Source organism: Episyrphus balteatus, chromosome 2 (genome assembly GCF_945859705.1).
Source record: "Episyrphus balteatus chromosome 2, idEpiBalt1.1, whole genome shotgun sequence".
NCBI classification, from domain to species: Eukaryota; Metazoa; Arthropoda; class Insecta; order Diptera; family Syrphidae; genus Episyrphus; species Episyrphus balteatus.
The window spans coordinates 89,947,012-89,962,025 of NC_079135.1; the positions used below are offsets into that span (position 1 = coordinate 89,947,012).

General features: G+C 27.3%; 1 protein-coding gene across 26 annotated transcripts in view; it reads right to left on the reverse strand.

Moving 5' to 3' along the window:
- The window catches only part of LOC129912627 (voltage-dependent calcium channel type A subunit alpha-1), a 174,023-nt gene that overhangs the window by 137,337 nt on the left and 21,672 nt on the right, over positions 1–15,014 (reverse strand). The window contains exon 1 of one of the 26 annotated variants that reach the window (XM_055990941.1): positions 14,344–14,476. The exons of 24 other annotated variants lie outside the window; for them this stretch is intronic. In XM_055990941.1, the coding sequence (XP_055846916.1) occupies positions 14,344–14,453 (110 nt within the window). In that variant the 5' untranslated portion in view covers positions 14,454–14,476. Of the gene's footprint in view, positions 1–8,977; positions 9,706–14,343; positions 14,477–15,014 lie in introns of those variants that run through there. One more of the 26 variants, XM_055990955.1, reaches the window with a different exon arrangement.

Sequence of the window (15,014 nt, forward strand, 5' to 3'; positions counted from 1 at the left end):
CTTTCAAAACAGCTTTGACAATTGACACAATAATTTTTTTTTTTTTTGAGATTATTATTTAGAATAATTTTTATTCGTCTCTGAAAGAAGCAGATAATTTTATTTCTAGGAATAAGCTATGTATATCTGCTTGATTTTTTTTCTATCTGAGGAATAAAAACTAACTGGACTGTTTAACTGACTATTGAAAAATTGGCCCTTAATAAAAAAAAATTTCAATTATTATTTTTCGAAGTTGTTTTTCGTATTAAGACCTTTCCTCAATATTTTTTAATTTATTGATTTAAGCTAAGTATACAGTTATTCTAGCAAAAAAAAAAAAAAAAAAACAATGCATTTCTTATGGGAGAGATTTTTAAGGAAAAAATAAATTTTTTAACTCACCACAGCTGCACTCCAAAATTGAAAAAAAAAATTGTATATTCACCACGATTTTTTTTTCGCAAAACAATGTGCAGCCCATTTTTTTGCGGAAAAAAACTTACAACTGTCATCTGTTTACCACAAATATTTTTTTTTTAAGAAAAAAATTTTTTTCTTCACCACTTAGTTTTTTTTAATCAAAAAGAACTGAAAACTAGGATTTGTCAAAAAAAAAAAAAAAAATGAATTTTACAAAAAATGACATAGTACCTACTCGTAAGTAAGTAATTTCAAATAAGCACACAATTTTGCGAGATGATGATTTCATAGAATTCTACAAAAAATTTAAAAAGAGTTTGGAAAATGTTAAAATGCGCGCTCTTAAAAAGAGTTTTGAAAAGCAGAATTTTGAAAAACAAAATTTAAAAGAGCAGAATTTTGAATAGCAGAATTTGGAAGCAGAATTTTGACAAAAGACCAACCCAACCCATTTTAAACGAGTTCATTTGTTATTTGAATTGAAAACATGTCAATTTTAAAGACCTTTTTACATTAAGCAAAAATTTAATACCCCAATTATTTTACAATTTTAAAAGAATTTGTTTTTTTTTTTTTAATTTTGAGAAACTGAAATCCGAAAACAGAATTTAAAAAAAAAAACATACAATATTTTGGTATATTTCGATTTAAAGAGAATACCCTTGAGGCCATTTTCTGAAGAAAATACAACCTATTGGTACTTTGTTGTTGAAACAATTTGAAATATACATACATAATATACACTTATAAACAAATCAGCGGTCTCATAAGGAAACCTCGTAACTCCACTTTTTTTTGGAAAATGACTTTTGAATGCCATTTTTTAGAAAATATGTCAGCGGAGCTACCCAGAAAATTTGAAGTCATTCCGAAAATCTAAATAGACTTTAATTCAAATTTTGTACAGCACTTTACTCCCAACTACTCTGTTGTTTCTCTACTCTTTTGTCTCTCCTGTAAAACTTTGATTTTGGGAGTTACGAGGTTTCCTTATGAGACCGAGGAAATATAGATTTAATTATTTATTTTTGTTTACCTTTTTGCAATCAGGATATAAAATTTAGTCTTTTCGTTACTCTATTCTGTTAAACTAAGATCAAAAGAGCGTGCAAGAATAATAAAAAAAAAATATTAAAATGGACTTGTATTATGGCTACAATATGCCATTAAGTTATCTAGAGCACTTCTTACTGCAGTAAATTTAATTTTTGTCCCTACTTAAGCTATCATAGAGTTGTCAAAGTTATATCTTATACTAAGAAAAATATACCTAAAGAAATGTTTTGTGGGGCATATTTTGGTAAGTTATGAATAAATTAACAATCACGCAACCAAAAGTTGGAACACATGTTTTATTATATACTCCTGGGGGTTTCTTTAAAAAATTTAACTTTGAATATGAATGATATGAATATGAATGAATGCAAACATAAAATATTATATATTATAAAACAACAAACTATTTTTCATTGTTGAAGTTAGGTTATTTGTCATATTTTGTTGGCGATAAATTAATAACTCTTTTAGTTGATTTTATCTACAGAAAAAAAGACGTATTGTTTTTTATATTCACAAAACATTTAAATTTTTACTCTCTCCAACTTTTTTCCCAATTTGTTTGGTTGAATTACTTTTTCAAAAACAAAATTGATTCCGAGATTTTTAATAATTCGTGATGAGGATGACCATAGTCGTTTAATTTTTATGTTTGGTTATTTGAATTACAAGTGAAAAAATAACTTTTATCAAATAGAATAGCTCAAATTGAGTTAACTTACTTCCACTCTAAGCCGTTAAATATTATTATTTTATAAACAAAAATTAGTTGAATTAATTCCACAAAACACACTTTAATCTGTTCATGGTAGGTTATCAACTACAAAATATGTTAATAAACCGCAAGTACTTTTCATTTAAACAACTACATAACTGATTTTCACAAGACCATGGGTGAATTTATTAAAAGATTCTGATTTGAAATGTTAATAAAAGTTAAAGCCATAAAGTTAGTTCAGAAAAACTTCCTTAAGTAATTCAACAACATGTAAAAATGTCAGACTTCTATTTACTTACATTGTAAAGAAACCCGGTTACCGATTTTAACTGCTTTAAAAAAAATAATTTTCGAAAAAAAAATACTTAAAAAAGTAAGTAGGTAGAATATGATAGTTATTCTATTTACACTGCTTTGTTGTAAGGAACTAGAAACTAAACAAAAACTGTTTTCAAATGCTGTCAAATTTTTCTTCTAATGCAAATGGAATAAATGTTGTTTTTGCAAAATGACATCAATAAATACCTACTACAGAAACTAATCTTAATATTACTTCATTTACATAAAGTAAGAGATATTCAGTTTTTGTTATGTTCTCATCAAGGTATGACATCTTACAAAGATAATAATGAAGAGAGAAAAAAAATGATGAATGTGTTTTTTTGGGAAGGTAGACAAATTTTTTTTAATCTAATTTAGCAAATTAATAAATTTCGAAACACAACTTTGTTTGAAAAAATTTCAACAAGATTAATGAATATGAATACAATGACATTTTTAATAATTTGGTGATGTTATTTCACTGTCAAATAATATTTATTGCCAACTCGATTTATTATTTTTCTTTTAAAACTAATTTCAACTCCATATTTTAATACTACACATAACACAATAATCTTTTTTATCAAAAAACAAAACCGACTTCCATGGATCTAAACTGGGATTTATGGTTTTATAACTGAACAAAATTGAAATGGGACCACATTGCAGCCACCAGCTTTCCAATACAAAAAGAATTATCCAAATTGGTTCACTCAGTCCAAAGTTATGAGGTAACAAACATAAATAAAAAACAAACAAAAAAATACAGGCCTTTTTGGAAGTCGGTAAAAAACAAAACAAACCTGAGGATTATTTCTTAACACAGACCATTGAGATAATAAAAATTAGACACAAGAAAAGGAATCTTTTTGTGAATATGCCAATTTTATTACTTTCAAATACTAAAACGTTTGTTTTTAAATTAGTATTAAGGGATTTTGGATTGTTTTAGAAATTTCAGATGGTGAAGGTGAAAAACCAACAAAGCTTATTATCTTGATAAATAATATCAATAATAGAGATTCGATTCTAAAAACTTTTTTTGTAGGAAATTGAATGCTCTACTAATCTACTTTTATCATATATACAATTTTATTGTAGAATTCACCATTTCTGAGAAAAAACCGAAATAAAGCCGAAAAGACAAAAAAAAAATTCTTAAAAAAATGCATTTCCGGATCTGTCCCGTCTCAGAGCAGAGTTATAGTAATTCTGAGTAATTTGCTTTTTGACTCGTTGAAATAGCATAAACTCAGCTGAGATATACCTACCTATAAAATTAAAAAAAAAAATCACTCAAATCTACTGTATTTTGTAATGGAAATCTTCAAGTGCGGACGGTGAATGCTAAATCTTAATTTTAAGGGCTCAAATTTGTAGGGAATTTTTTGTTACGTATTTCCAATAAAATTTTGAAATTCGAGTAACAAAAATCAATGGTCACCTTAAAAAAGCATCCTAATACATATTGCATATGAACATAGATGAAGATTCCTGGCTAAGCTTCTTAAATATTCTACGATATTTAATGATCCTCGTTTTTTAACTAAACATCAATGTTCTGCAAATAAAATACAAACAATTTGTACTCCAAAATTCTGTAAATAATACATTTTTTTTGTTTACTTCTCTTCATTATCAAACAATTTTTCTTTTATCATTTATAGAATTTTGAAATACAGAATTTTTAAATCCTTAAAATTGTATTTACAGAATTTTTGAATACAGAATTTTTAATACAGAATTTCAGAATCCCAATTTTGGCACTCATGCAGAATTTTGATATCAGTCTAATTATCTAAACAGTCTTCTCTTCAATTTTACTTTTTACTATCAGGGAAAGAAAATCTATTTTGTGGGAAAAAAAAAAATTTTATTGTTGTCTTTGTGGTCTCTAGGTTATAAACAAAAGAGTATTAGACAAAAAAGCTAATCAAAAATTCAACGTTAAAAATTTATGATTGATATTTGGGGCATATTTATAAACAAATTTAAGAATGCTTAGGAAGGTATTAAATCAATTTCTTGCTAATTTGTTTTCTATAAATAATAATAATAAAGCAAAGATTAATCCAAAAGTTATATATAGCAGACACCACATGTATGTATAAAATTTGGTACTACATAAAGTTTCTTTTTAAGCCGTCACTAAGCAATCCATATACTATTTTACTTATGATATACCATAGGTACTATAGGATAGGGCAAGTTTATGATTCGTAAAAAAACGGACTCGAAAAAACAATGAGGTACGACATTACGATGATGGAGAATGCCAAAAATGTGGGCCTCGCAATTCTGTCTGTCAGTCTGGCTCTCGAGCTACAGCCACAACAGCGATTTTGCTCAAACTTAGTAGTTAAGTGTTTTCGGCATGATTCCGTAGAGGAAAAATTGATTTTTTTTAACCATAACTTCATATGTAGGTACCTGCCATGATCAAAATGGAAAAGGTTGTTTTTCTCTGTGGCATATAAGTTTATACTTTTCAGATAAAAAAAAAAATATTTTTTGAACCGTTATAAACGGTACTTGCCATAGAATCGTTTTCTTTAAGTCTGACTTTCGCCTAAGGGACACAACCGATTTCAATGAACATTTTTTAACAAAGAGGTTTTAATAATATTAATAGAAATAGAAGATATTATAATCTTAAGAAAATTGTTCATTGTTTTTTGAAAAATACATTTTTTGAAAACGGCCCAGTAAATTGTATAGAAACTTTCTTTTTATGTTTCGATTAATACTACCTACCATACTACTGACATAACTACCTACTCATTTTTACTTGCGATATACTATATATCAAGTTATGCATTCGTACAAAAAAAAAGTTGAGATAATATTTTTCCATGACATTACGATGGTAGACAATGCCAAAAAAGTGGGTCGCAGAAGTCCGTCTATCTGTCTGTCTGTCTGTCTGTCTGTCTGTCTGTCTGTCTGTCTGTCTGTCTGTCTGTCTGTCTGTCTGTCTGCCTGTCTGTCTGTCTGTCTGTCTGTCTGTCTGTCTGTCTGTCTGTCTGTCTGTCTGTCTGTCTGTCTGTCTGTCTGTCTGTCTGTCTGTCTGTCTGTCTGTCTGTCTGTCTGTCTGTCTGTCTGTCTGTCTGTCTGTCTGTCTGTCTGTCTGTCTGTCTGTCTGTCTGTCTGTCTGTCTGTCTGTCTGTCTGTCTGTCTGTCTGTCTGTCTGTCTGTCTGTCTGTCTGTCTGTCTGTCTGTCTGTCTGTCTGTCTGTCTGTCTGTCTGTCTGTCTGTCTGTCTGTCTGTCTGTCTGTCTGTCTGTCTGTCTGTCTGTCTGTCTGTCTGTCTGTCTGTCTGTCTGTCTGTCTGTCTGTCTGTCTGTCTGTCTGTCTGTCTGTCTGTCTGTCTGTCTGTCTGTCTGTCTGTCTGTCTGTCTGTCTGTCTGTCTGTCTGTCAGTCTGTCTGTCTGTCTGTCTGTCTGTCTGTCTGTATAAGGAGGTACAGACTAAACGGATGGACCGATTAATGTCAAACTTGGTATGTAGCGTTTTTTGGCGACTCTCCAGAGGAGTTTTTGGAATAAATTTTTTTGGACCAAAAATAACGGTACTTGTCAAATACCGATTTTAGTAAAATTGAAATATCTCGAAAACGACTCCAACGATTTTGTTTAAAAAATTCAAATGTAAGTTTTAAGCTAAGGTCTATCTTTTATTGCAATTTTTTTTTTTGAAAATCATCATTAACGGTACCTGCCATAGAACCGTTTTTTTTTCAAATCCGATTATCTCCGAAACTGCTAATTCGATTTCAACGAAACTCAAATCAAATTTTCGAAAACGGGACATTGAATTTTGATTGAAATTTTGTATTCAGATGTTGATTAGTGATTTCTATAAAATGGTATACCTATTTTATTTTAAAACTTTTTTTCCAAAAAATTATTTATAAAAAATTAGTTTTTTTAAAAAATGATTTAAAATTTTTTTTTTCTAAAAATGCATGTTAATATATCAATCAAAACTGCATACTTGTTTTGGAGGGCAATTTAATTTCAGATTTTTTTTTATTTTTTTTTTATAAACGAATTTTATTTTTTTTTTCCAAATTTCTATATAAAAAGTCTTAAAAATTAAAGCAACTTTAACTCTAAGAGCAAGTTCGTGAGCCCCAGTCGTGCATTTTATTTTTGTTGGAAAAAGCTTTAAATTTTGTATGTAAAAAAACTATTTCTTTTTTTTTTCTAAAGAGACCTAACTTGATTTTGAAGTTTTTTAATTTATAAATTTCTTAAAAAAATCTCTTGAATTCTTAAAAAGCTTTAGTATTTCAAGATAATTTTAACATTAGACCAAGTACATACGTGCGACCCAGTCGTGCATTTCATTTTTGGTAGTACCCTTAGAAAGGTTTTGCTAGTATCCTTAGAAAGGGTCACTGTGGTGTATGAGTAACATTTTAATATTTCATCGTTATTTACCAGCGAATTCAATAGTTTTTTTTATTTGTTGGAATATAGAAACTATAAAAGCTTTAATCTCCATGTTTTATAAATAAGATAAACATACACTGTTCAGAACTCAAAATTTGTGGGAGCATATTAATTAAAATTTTATAAATAAAAATCGCTCAACCAATTAACAAAATTATCAAGGTAAATAAAATTATTAAAAACTCAATAACCTATTTCTTCCTACTTCGTATATATAGGTTAATTTATAGCATTAAACTATAAAAACTTAAGGGAAAATCTAAAAAAAAAAACTATTCCATGTACCCCATAGATGTCCTATGAAATGAATGTAATCATATACAGAAACATACAAATATATTTGAGTTCTTACAGAATTGCAAAAATACTTTACGATATTCAAACCTATTTTTGACACTTTCGATTTAGGTAACGTAATAGAGAACACATATCCAAAAAAAATTGTTAACTATTCTAAACTTGAATCTATTTGTTCTAGATATCAATAATTCCATATATTCCAAATGTAACCTAACCCTACCTAAAAAAAAACAAAAATAAATCTGAATGTTATTTACACTTTTTTGTTTTTTTTTTTGTTTTTCAAAACACCGTTTTACCATTCAGCAAAATTTTGTATTCTTCTCATCATATTCAAATACGATAACGATATAGCATTGACAATAATAAAAAAAAAAAAAATCGAGACCTCTTTTCTCAAAAGTAAAATCCCGAACCCAATTGGTATGAGTTCTCTCATTCATATTTTCAACAACCATCCTATTATACCTTCTATACATAATTTTTTTTTCGCTTTTTATTTAAAAAAAAAAAAAAGAAATCTATTGAATGATTTTACTTCAAATCCTTTTTTCTGGCGTTTTTTTGTGTGATCCTTGTTGTTGTTGTTATTATTGTTTTTGCTCTTCTCCTTTTTTTTAACGATTTCACGATTATTTGTCACAAAGCAAAAATGGGTAGAAAAAATCGGTTCATCTATCTAACTATTTTATATGTATCTATATACATTGATATTTTTTTTTATATGTATGTATCTGTATATAAATCTGTTTTGTGTATATGTGTGTTACCATTGTTGTGCTACTGTGCCGATAATGCTACTGACCCATCTTGCTCTGATTTTTGTTTTTTTTTTTTATTTTATTTTTGCCTTATTCGAGTGCATCTGCACTCTCTTTTCGTTTCCCTTTATTGTATTTAGACCGGATACATTTACACTTACAATAAGACAACATTCACACACATATACACACACACACATGTGTTTTTGTGTATCCATATACATTCTCATAACTTTTTATCTGTGTATTATTTTGGACGAGAAAAGCACACTCCTGCTGGAACTAGAGAGGAAAAGCTTTAAAATAAAGGTTTTAAAGATATCCTCACCATCTACCCCCCCCCCCTTTCTCAACCATGTTTGTGTGTATAAAAATAGTATACGCGTAAAAGATGGACACAAAATTGCAGATACACACATGTACATACATACACACAAACTATATATAAAAACCTACATTAAAGGAAGAAATATTTTTTTTTTTCTGTTCATTCTACAGGACGAAAAGAATAAAACTAAATATACTAACTGAAAACTAAAGTTAGGTATAAATATAAAAATTTAACGTATTTGTGTTGTAATAATGTCCAGGTTTTTTTTTTTCGTCTTCCATTTTTTTTTTTTATATATTTTTAATTAATTAAAAAAGAAAATATATAAAGCTCTCTGACATAGATACATCATATTCTTCTTCTTCTTTTTTTCTTCTTTGGGACAAAAAAATATCCTTCAGTCAATTAACTTAAAATAAAAATAATACAGACAATAATGTTGTTCTTTTTTTTTTATTTTTGAATACCAACAAAAAGGACTTTTTCCTTTGAGAGGAATGTGACAAAATCATTCCCATTTAATTGTGACAGATGTCATAATTAGACCCGATTGTCTTAGCCTCGTTTTTTTTTTATCAAAAAAGAGGGGGTAAAGAGGTTGGGTGAAAATAGAAAATTTTTTTATTTAAACATACCGTCAATATTTCCAACTTTTTATATGTAACAGACGACCGCTCGGCCATATTGTGTTAAACCACGTTGACTGGAGCACTCATTCGTCCTGGTTGACTAATAATCCTCATTTCATTCAGCATTTGATTAATTGATGGAATTTTTGTATTTTCTTAATTATTTTTTTTTTTTTTAATTTTAATTTAAATTTATTTTTATTTTCTTGCTTTGTTTATTTTTTATTTTTTTTTTTTATGCAGGAAAATAATTTATTAATTTAAACATCTAATAAATATTTTTGAAGTATATGTTTGTGTGTGTGTGTATTTTATCAGTGACGATGATGGCACGAAGATTTTTTTTACCGAATTTCCACTGAAGTTCTATTAGCTGATTAAAATTTATGTGTAAGATTTTTTTTTTACATAATATGATACATTTTTTTTTATTTTTTACTCGGAAATAGTTTTTTGCACAAAAAATCACAAAAATCACAGATAAATTAGATTAAAATTTAACTTTTTTTTTTTTGTTTCACTATGAATTTTTTTAAAATTTATTTACAAATTCGTTAGATTTTTTGTGTAATTTTTTATTATAACTATCGGCATTTTTTTGTATTTATTTATTTTGTTGATAGAAATTTATTTTACATATTTTTTTTTTTTGTTTTGTTTTACTGAATTTTGGTAGAAATACAAATGAAATGCATACTATTTTTTTAGAACGAGGTTAAACAACATATTTTTTTTTTTAATTTTAATTTATTTATATATATGCATTTAATTAATTGTATGGGAAAAAAATCAGACGTTGGCAGAGAATTTTCGTATATATATATTAGTACTCATATATATATATATATTAGTTTTATGTTTACTTAAGTTTTAGTTTTTTTTTTTTAATTTTTATTATATACAATAATAATGTGTTTTAAATTCTTGTATCTAACTTAAATTTCTCCTTTTTTTTATATTAACTTAACTGGATTCTTCATCTTTGCACTTCTATCTCGCACATTACTAGAAAATTAAAAATCAAATACCAAAAAGGCACAATATGTAGGTAGTTGTGGAAATTTTACAACAAAAAATTACAACTTTTTTGTTTTTCACTTTAAATAGCCAAAGTAATAATAAAAAATTGGAATCCCACAAGACGTTAAAAAAAAAAACAAAATTATTGTAGAAGAGATAAAACAAAAAAATTTTTTCACGCAGAATATTATTTTCGTATAATAGAGGGTTCCGTCCTAAACAATTTCCCGATTCTAATAATGAAAACTGGAAAAATCAAGCTTAATTTTTTTTTTCTCCAAGAAAAAGACATTTTGTACACCAATACAATGAAAGAAATGGAAATATTATTCACAGTTAGAATAGACAATTTGTAAACAAATACAGCTGAAAAATTAGCCAGTATTTGTAGGGGAGAGATATATAGTACAGGTATGACTGGGAAAACTTTGCTCCATTAACACAGTTAAGATACTTAAACGGAAAATATAGGCATAATATGAATGTTTATATATATTTAAATCTTTAGGAAGAAAACCGCTTTAAAGGAATTTTTTGGGAAGTTACAAATAAAATTATAAAAAGAGTATTTAAAAAAAAACACATTTTTAAGCCATTAACAGTTTTTTTGATTTTCATAAAACCGGCACTTTAAATATAACTTTAATATTAATTTTTAAACTTAAGAAATTTAAATAGAAGATAATATTAAATCAAAGCAATTTTCCAAACACAGCTCTTGACTAAAAAGAAAATATGAGGCAACTCAAAATAAAAAATCAAAAATAATAATCAAAAAAAAAAAAAAAAATTCCACCACATGACGGAGAAACTTAACGAGAGATTTTTTGGGAAAGTCAAAATAGGAGGACTGGGATTTTTTACTCATTCCATTCACAGACACACTCTCAAAAACACTTTGACCGAAATTCTCATGGTTTCCATCATATCCATCGAGCGAACGAGAAAGGAAAAAAAAAAGATGAACTGATTTTTCATGGGAAAATGTTGTAATTTTTTTCCGAATTGAAAAATATGGTTTTTTTTTTTTTCTTCTTCTTCTTTTCTTCACAAACTTTAATTATCTCATATGAATTAAAGTTAATTTTAAAATTATTATATTTTTCACTTCACTTTTTTTATATTGAAAAAGATTTTCAATTTTGTGTGGAAAATTAATTAATGCAAAATTTTTTTCTTGATGTTCTCTTATATAGGAATTTTTTTTTTTTCATCGATGGGACTTTTTTTTTTCTTCTTATATTGAAAAGCTTGAAAATTTGTTCATCCAAAATTTTCAAATGGACATTTCGGGTAGAAACTTTATGTTTTTTTCAATTATTTTTACATATTTGAATTCGCGATATATTAAATAATAAATTTTCACTAAATTTATTAACTTTTTTACTAGTTTTACCACTTTTTATTAAAATTTTCCACAGAGCTACCATTCGAGTTCGTCTAACCATTTGGGGGGGAGAAATTCAACGAACCCTTACTGGTTTACTTTGCTTAAGAATTATACACTGGGTACAGTGTACGGGTATGTGCTTTAAAGAGAAAATTGAGAGATAGTTAGAGAAAGAGAGAGAGAGAGAGAGAGAGAGAGTGAGATTTATTCATTTTGCAGAGGGGTTTTGTTGGGAAATTTCCCACTGGATTTTCATTTTCTATAATTTAGTTTTTTTTTTTTTTTTGTAGTTTCAAATTTGGGGGATGGGGGGTTGTTTTTAGTTTTTCCCGGTATTTGACGCAAGAGTGTACTATTAAGATTCCTTACACACCAAATCATACTGATATGGGAGATATAGAGAGAGAGATTTTTGTTAGTTGGGTTGATTTTGCGTGGGGGTTGTACATTTTCAACACAAAAATACACACAAACACACACACTTCTGGGGTGTTATTCAATATCTTTGATGATAATTTTTGATGAACTCAATTTGTTTTTGAAGGGGGACCCCGGTTGACGGTGGTTGAGGGGGAGGATGTGTGTTTTTTTTTTTTTTTAGGGATTTTTTGGTTTCGATGATTTGTGTATTTGAGAGGTTGTGATATAGAGAGAGGTAGTTAAAGGGGAAAGGATATTTCATATATTTAAATAGAAAGGGAGTTCGTGTGTACTTTGGTTTGTTGTCTTCTATTATATTATAGATTTTTTATGGAAAATGCCACTGTGCATGAGTAAATATTTTGGCGCTGCACTCGTTTGGAAGAATATAGCATATTGAAATGAATTGTTGTTTGTTTTGAAGGTTTTCAAACGTAAATATTTTCTCTACTTTGATTATTTTTTGCAATTTGAAATTTTTAATTAAAAAATAGTTAACAAGTTGTACTTTTACAGTACCTAACTTAATTTTATTAGTGAACTTTTAAGTTATTAATTTGATAAATATAAGAAAGAAAAGGAAGGGAACAGAATAAAAAGTATTTTTCTGTTGGTTTAGGTACTTAAATATATAATATACTGACTGCTCTATGTTTTAAATGCAAATTTCATCAAAAAATTTACAAATTCTCAAGCGAATTTCATTTAGTTAAAAACAAAAACACTTTCTTAAGTGTTTTAACCTAAAAATAAAGTACATAAGACATTTAATATCTAGTGTATCAAAGATTTCTTAAAAAAAAATATTTTCAAAATCTTTAGAAACAATTTTTTTTAATAATTAAAAAAAAAAAAATTGATACGTCATTTAAAAGAAAATATAAATCGACAAATAAAAAGAAAGTTAAATAATCATTTTTAGCAAAAAAATAAAACCGACTTCCATGGATCAAAACTGGGTTTTATGGTTTTTAAAATAGTTCCTATGACTAAAAGTGAACGAAATTGAAATGGGACCACACTGCAGCCACCAGCTTTCCAATACAAAAAGAATTATCAAAATTGGTTCACTCAGTCCAAAGTTATGCGGTAACAAACATAAAAAAAAAAAAAAAAAAAAAAAAAAAAAAAAATACAGACGAATTGAATACCTCCTCCTTTTTGGAAGTCGGTAAAAAAAACTTCAGTCCGTTAAAAAAAGATAAAAAAAAAAACAAAATAAATTTTTAATATTTTTTATTATTTTTTTTTTTTAACGTTACAAATTTTTTTGTTGAAATCAGTTGAGTCGTTTACGAGAAAATCTGAATTCAAGAAAGCAGTTCTATGTTAGGTACCATTATTAACTATTCAAAAATTATAATTATATTCAAAAATTGTTTTTCTTATTTTAAAAGTTTGATCTTTTTATTGACACAACACACAACTCATATCATTTTTTTTAATAAAAAAAAAAGATTTTAAAACTCTTATATATTCTGTGTTAAAAAAAACATATAAATGTACCTACAAAAATAAATACGTTTTGGTTAGAGACAAATTATGACATGAGGCATGGAATTTGTTTCACATGGAAAGATGGTAAGGGCATTATGGTGCAGTCGCACCATATTGCCCTCACAGAAACTACGCCATATTACACATAGTGCAAATATTATAATATAAAAAAAAAAAGACATTTGAATTTTAATTAAATAGATCCCGCTACACAAAAAAGCAAACACTTTACTCTGTATTTGCCTGTTTACACTAAACACCTGCGTTGAATATTAACCGAGATACCTACATATATTTGAAAAAAAGGCAAAATTATTGTAGAACTCATAAACGGTAAATTTTTTTTTTCTCGTTTCTTTTTTTTTCACCAAAAAATATTCGTATGGACGTGCAATTATAACATTGCACGTGTTTTACGAAGATCTTAGTTTTTGCATCTTTTATATTTTTGTTAGAGAATTGAAAGTGTGTTATTTTTGAGGTGCGCCATAATGCCTGAACTTACCCTACTCCAAAATTATCCTCTAAAAAAAGTATGAAACAAAAAAAATATTCGTAAATAAAATTGCTATATGTGTAGTTCCTTTGAGATTAGAACATTATTGGGAGTGAGTATTTAACTGAGTTAACATTTTATGCTTTTAACAACAACAGACGATTTTTTATTTTTAATAAATCCTTTATTTGTTGAAGGTTAAATAATGCAAAAGTTTAGAAAACAAATTTCTCTGTAAACAATTTGTTGTTGTTTACTAAGCAAAATTTTACTGAGCTAAATTTGTTGTTCAAAAATAATTTATATTTTATAATTTACTTTATTCTATTATCCACTACAAATCTTTCTTTATTTAAAAAGGCATCAGGTAGGTACAATGAATTATACTAATTTGTTTTTACAATTCACACAAACTCTAGTGGTTCTTAATAAATAAAATGTACTTCTTTTGAAAACTCACCCTTTTTAAATTTTAAAAACTTTCTTAACAAAAGATTTTTATAGATATTACTTAGCTATAAGTTTGCTATTATATGTAAATCAACTCACCAACTTCGATATTCAACACTTTCTCTGATCATTTCTTCAATATTATTTAATTCTGTACCTGAAGCCTTTCGTTTGGCTTCAGAAGCACTGAATATATTTTTGAAATACATTCCATATCTTAAACGAAAAAAAAAAAAACAAAAATAATACAAAGAAATTATGGACATCAATTTTGTGTCATGCCTTCGAACTCGATCCATAATGTTTTGATATAGGTAATTAAATCGCGTAAAATTTCAAAACAAATTAATTAAAATTAAATAACTAAAAAACAGTTCCATAGATGGAATAATCCTCTGATGTCGCACAGAATTCATATAGAACACAATATTTTATTGAATCAACACCATGAAAATGACGCGTTAAGTATTACTGATCTCTTGCAATCAAGATCTCAGCAGTAGACTGAACTGAACACATAAATTGACCGCAGTCTAGTTGAATTGTTATGAAAACAGACGTACCCTTCATGAAATAATAAACATGAGAAATGACTGAGATAATTCAATAAAAAAAAGTCAAAGTGGACGAAGATGAGCAACCCCAATTTTAATCAAATATAATGCACTGAGATTTAAGATCTTTTTTACTACATAATAAAATAAAATTTATTTTCACTTTCATGTAATGCGACAATAAATTGTTGTACGGGATTCCTTGATAGCTTTGTA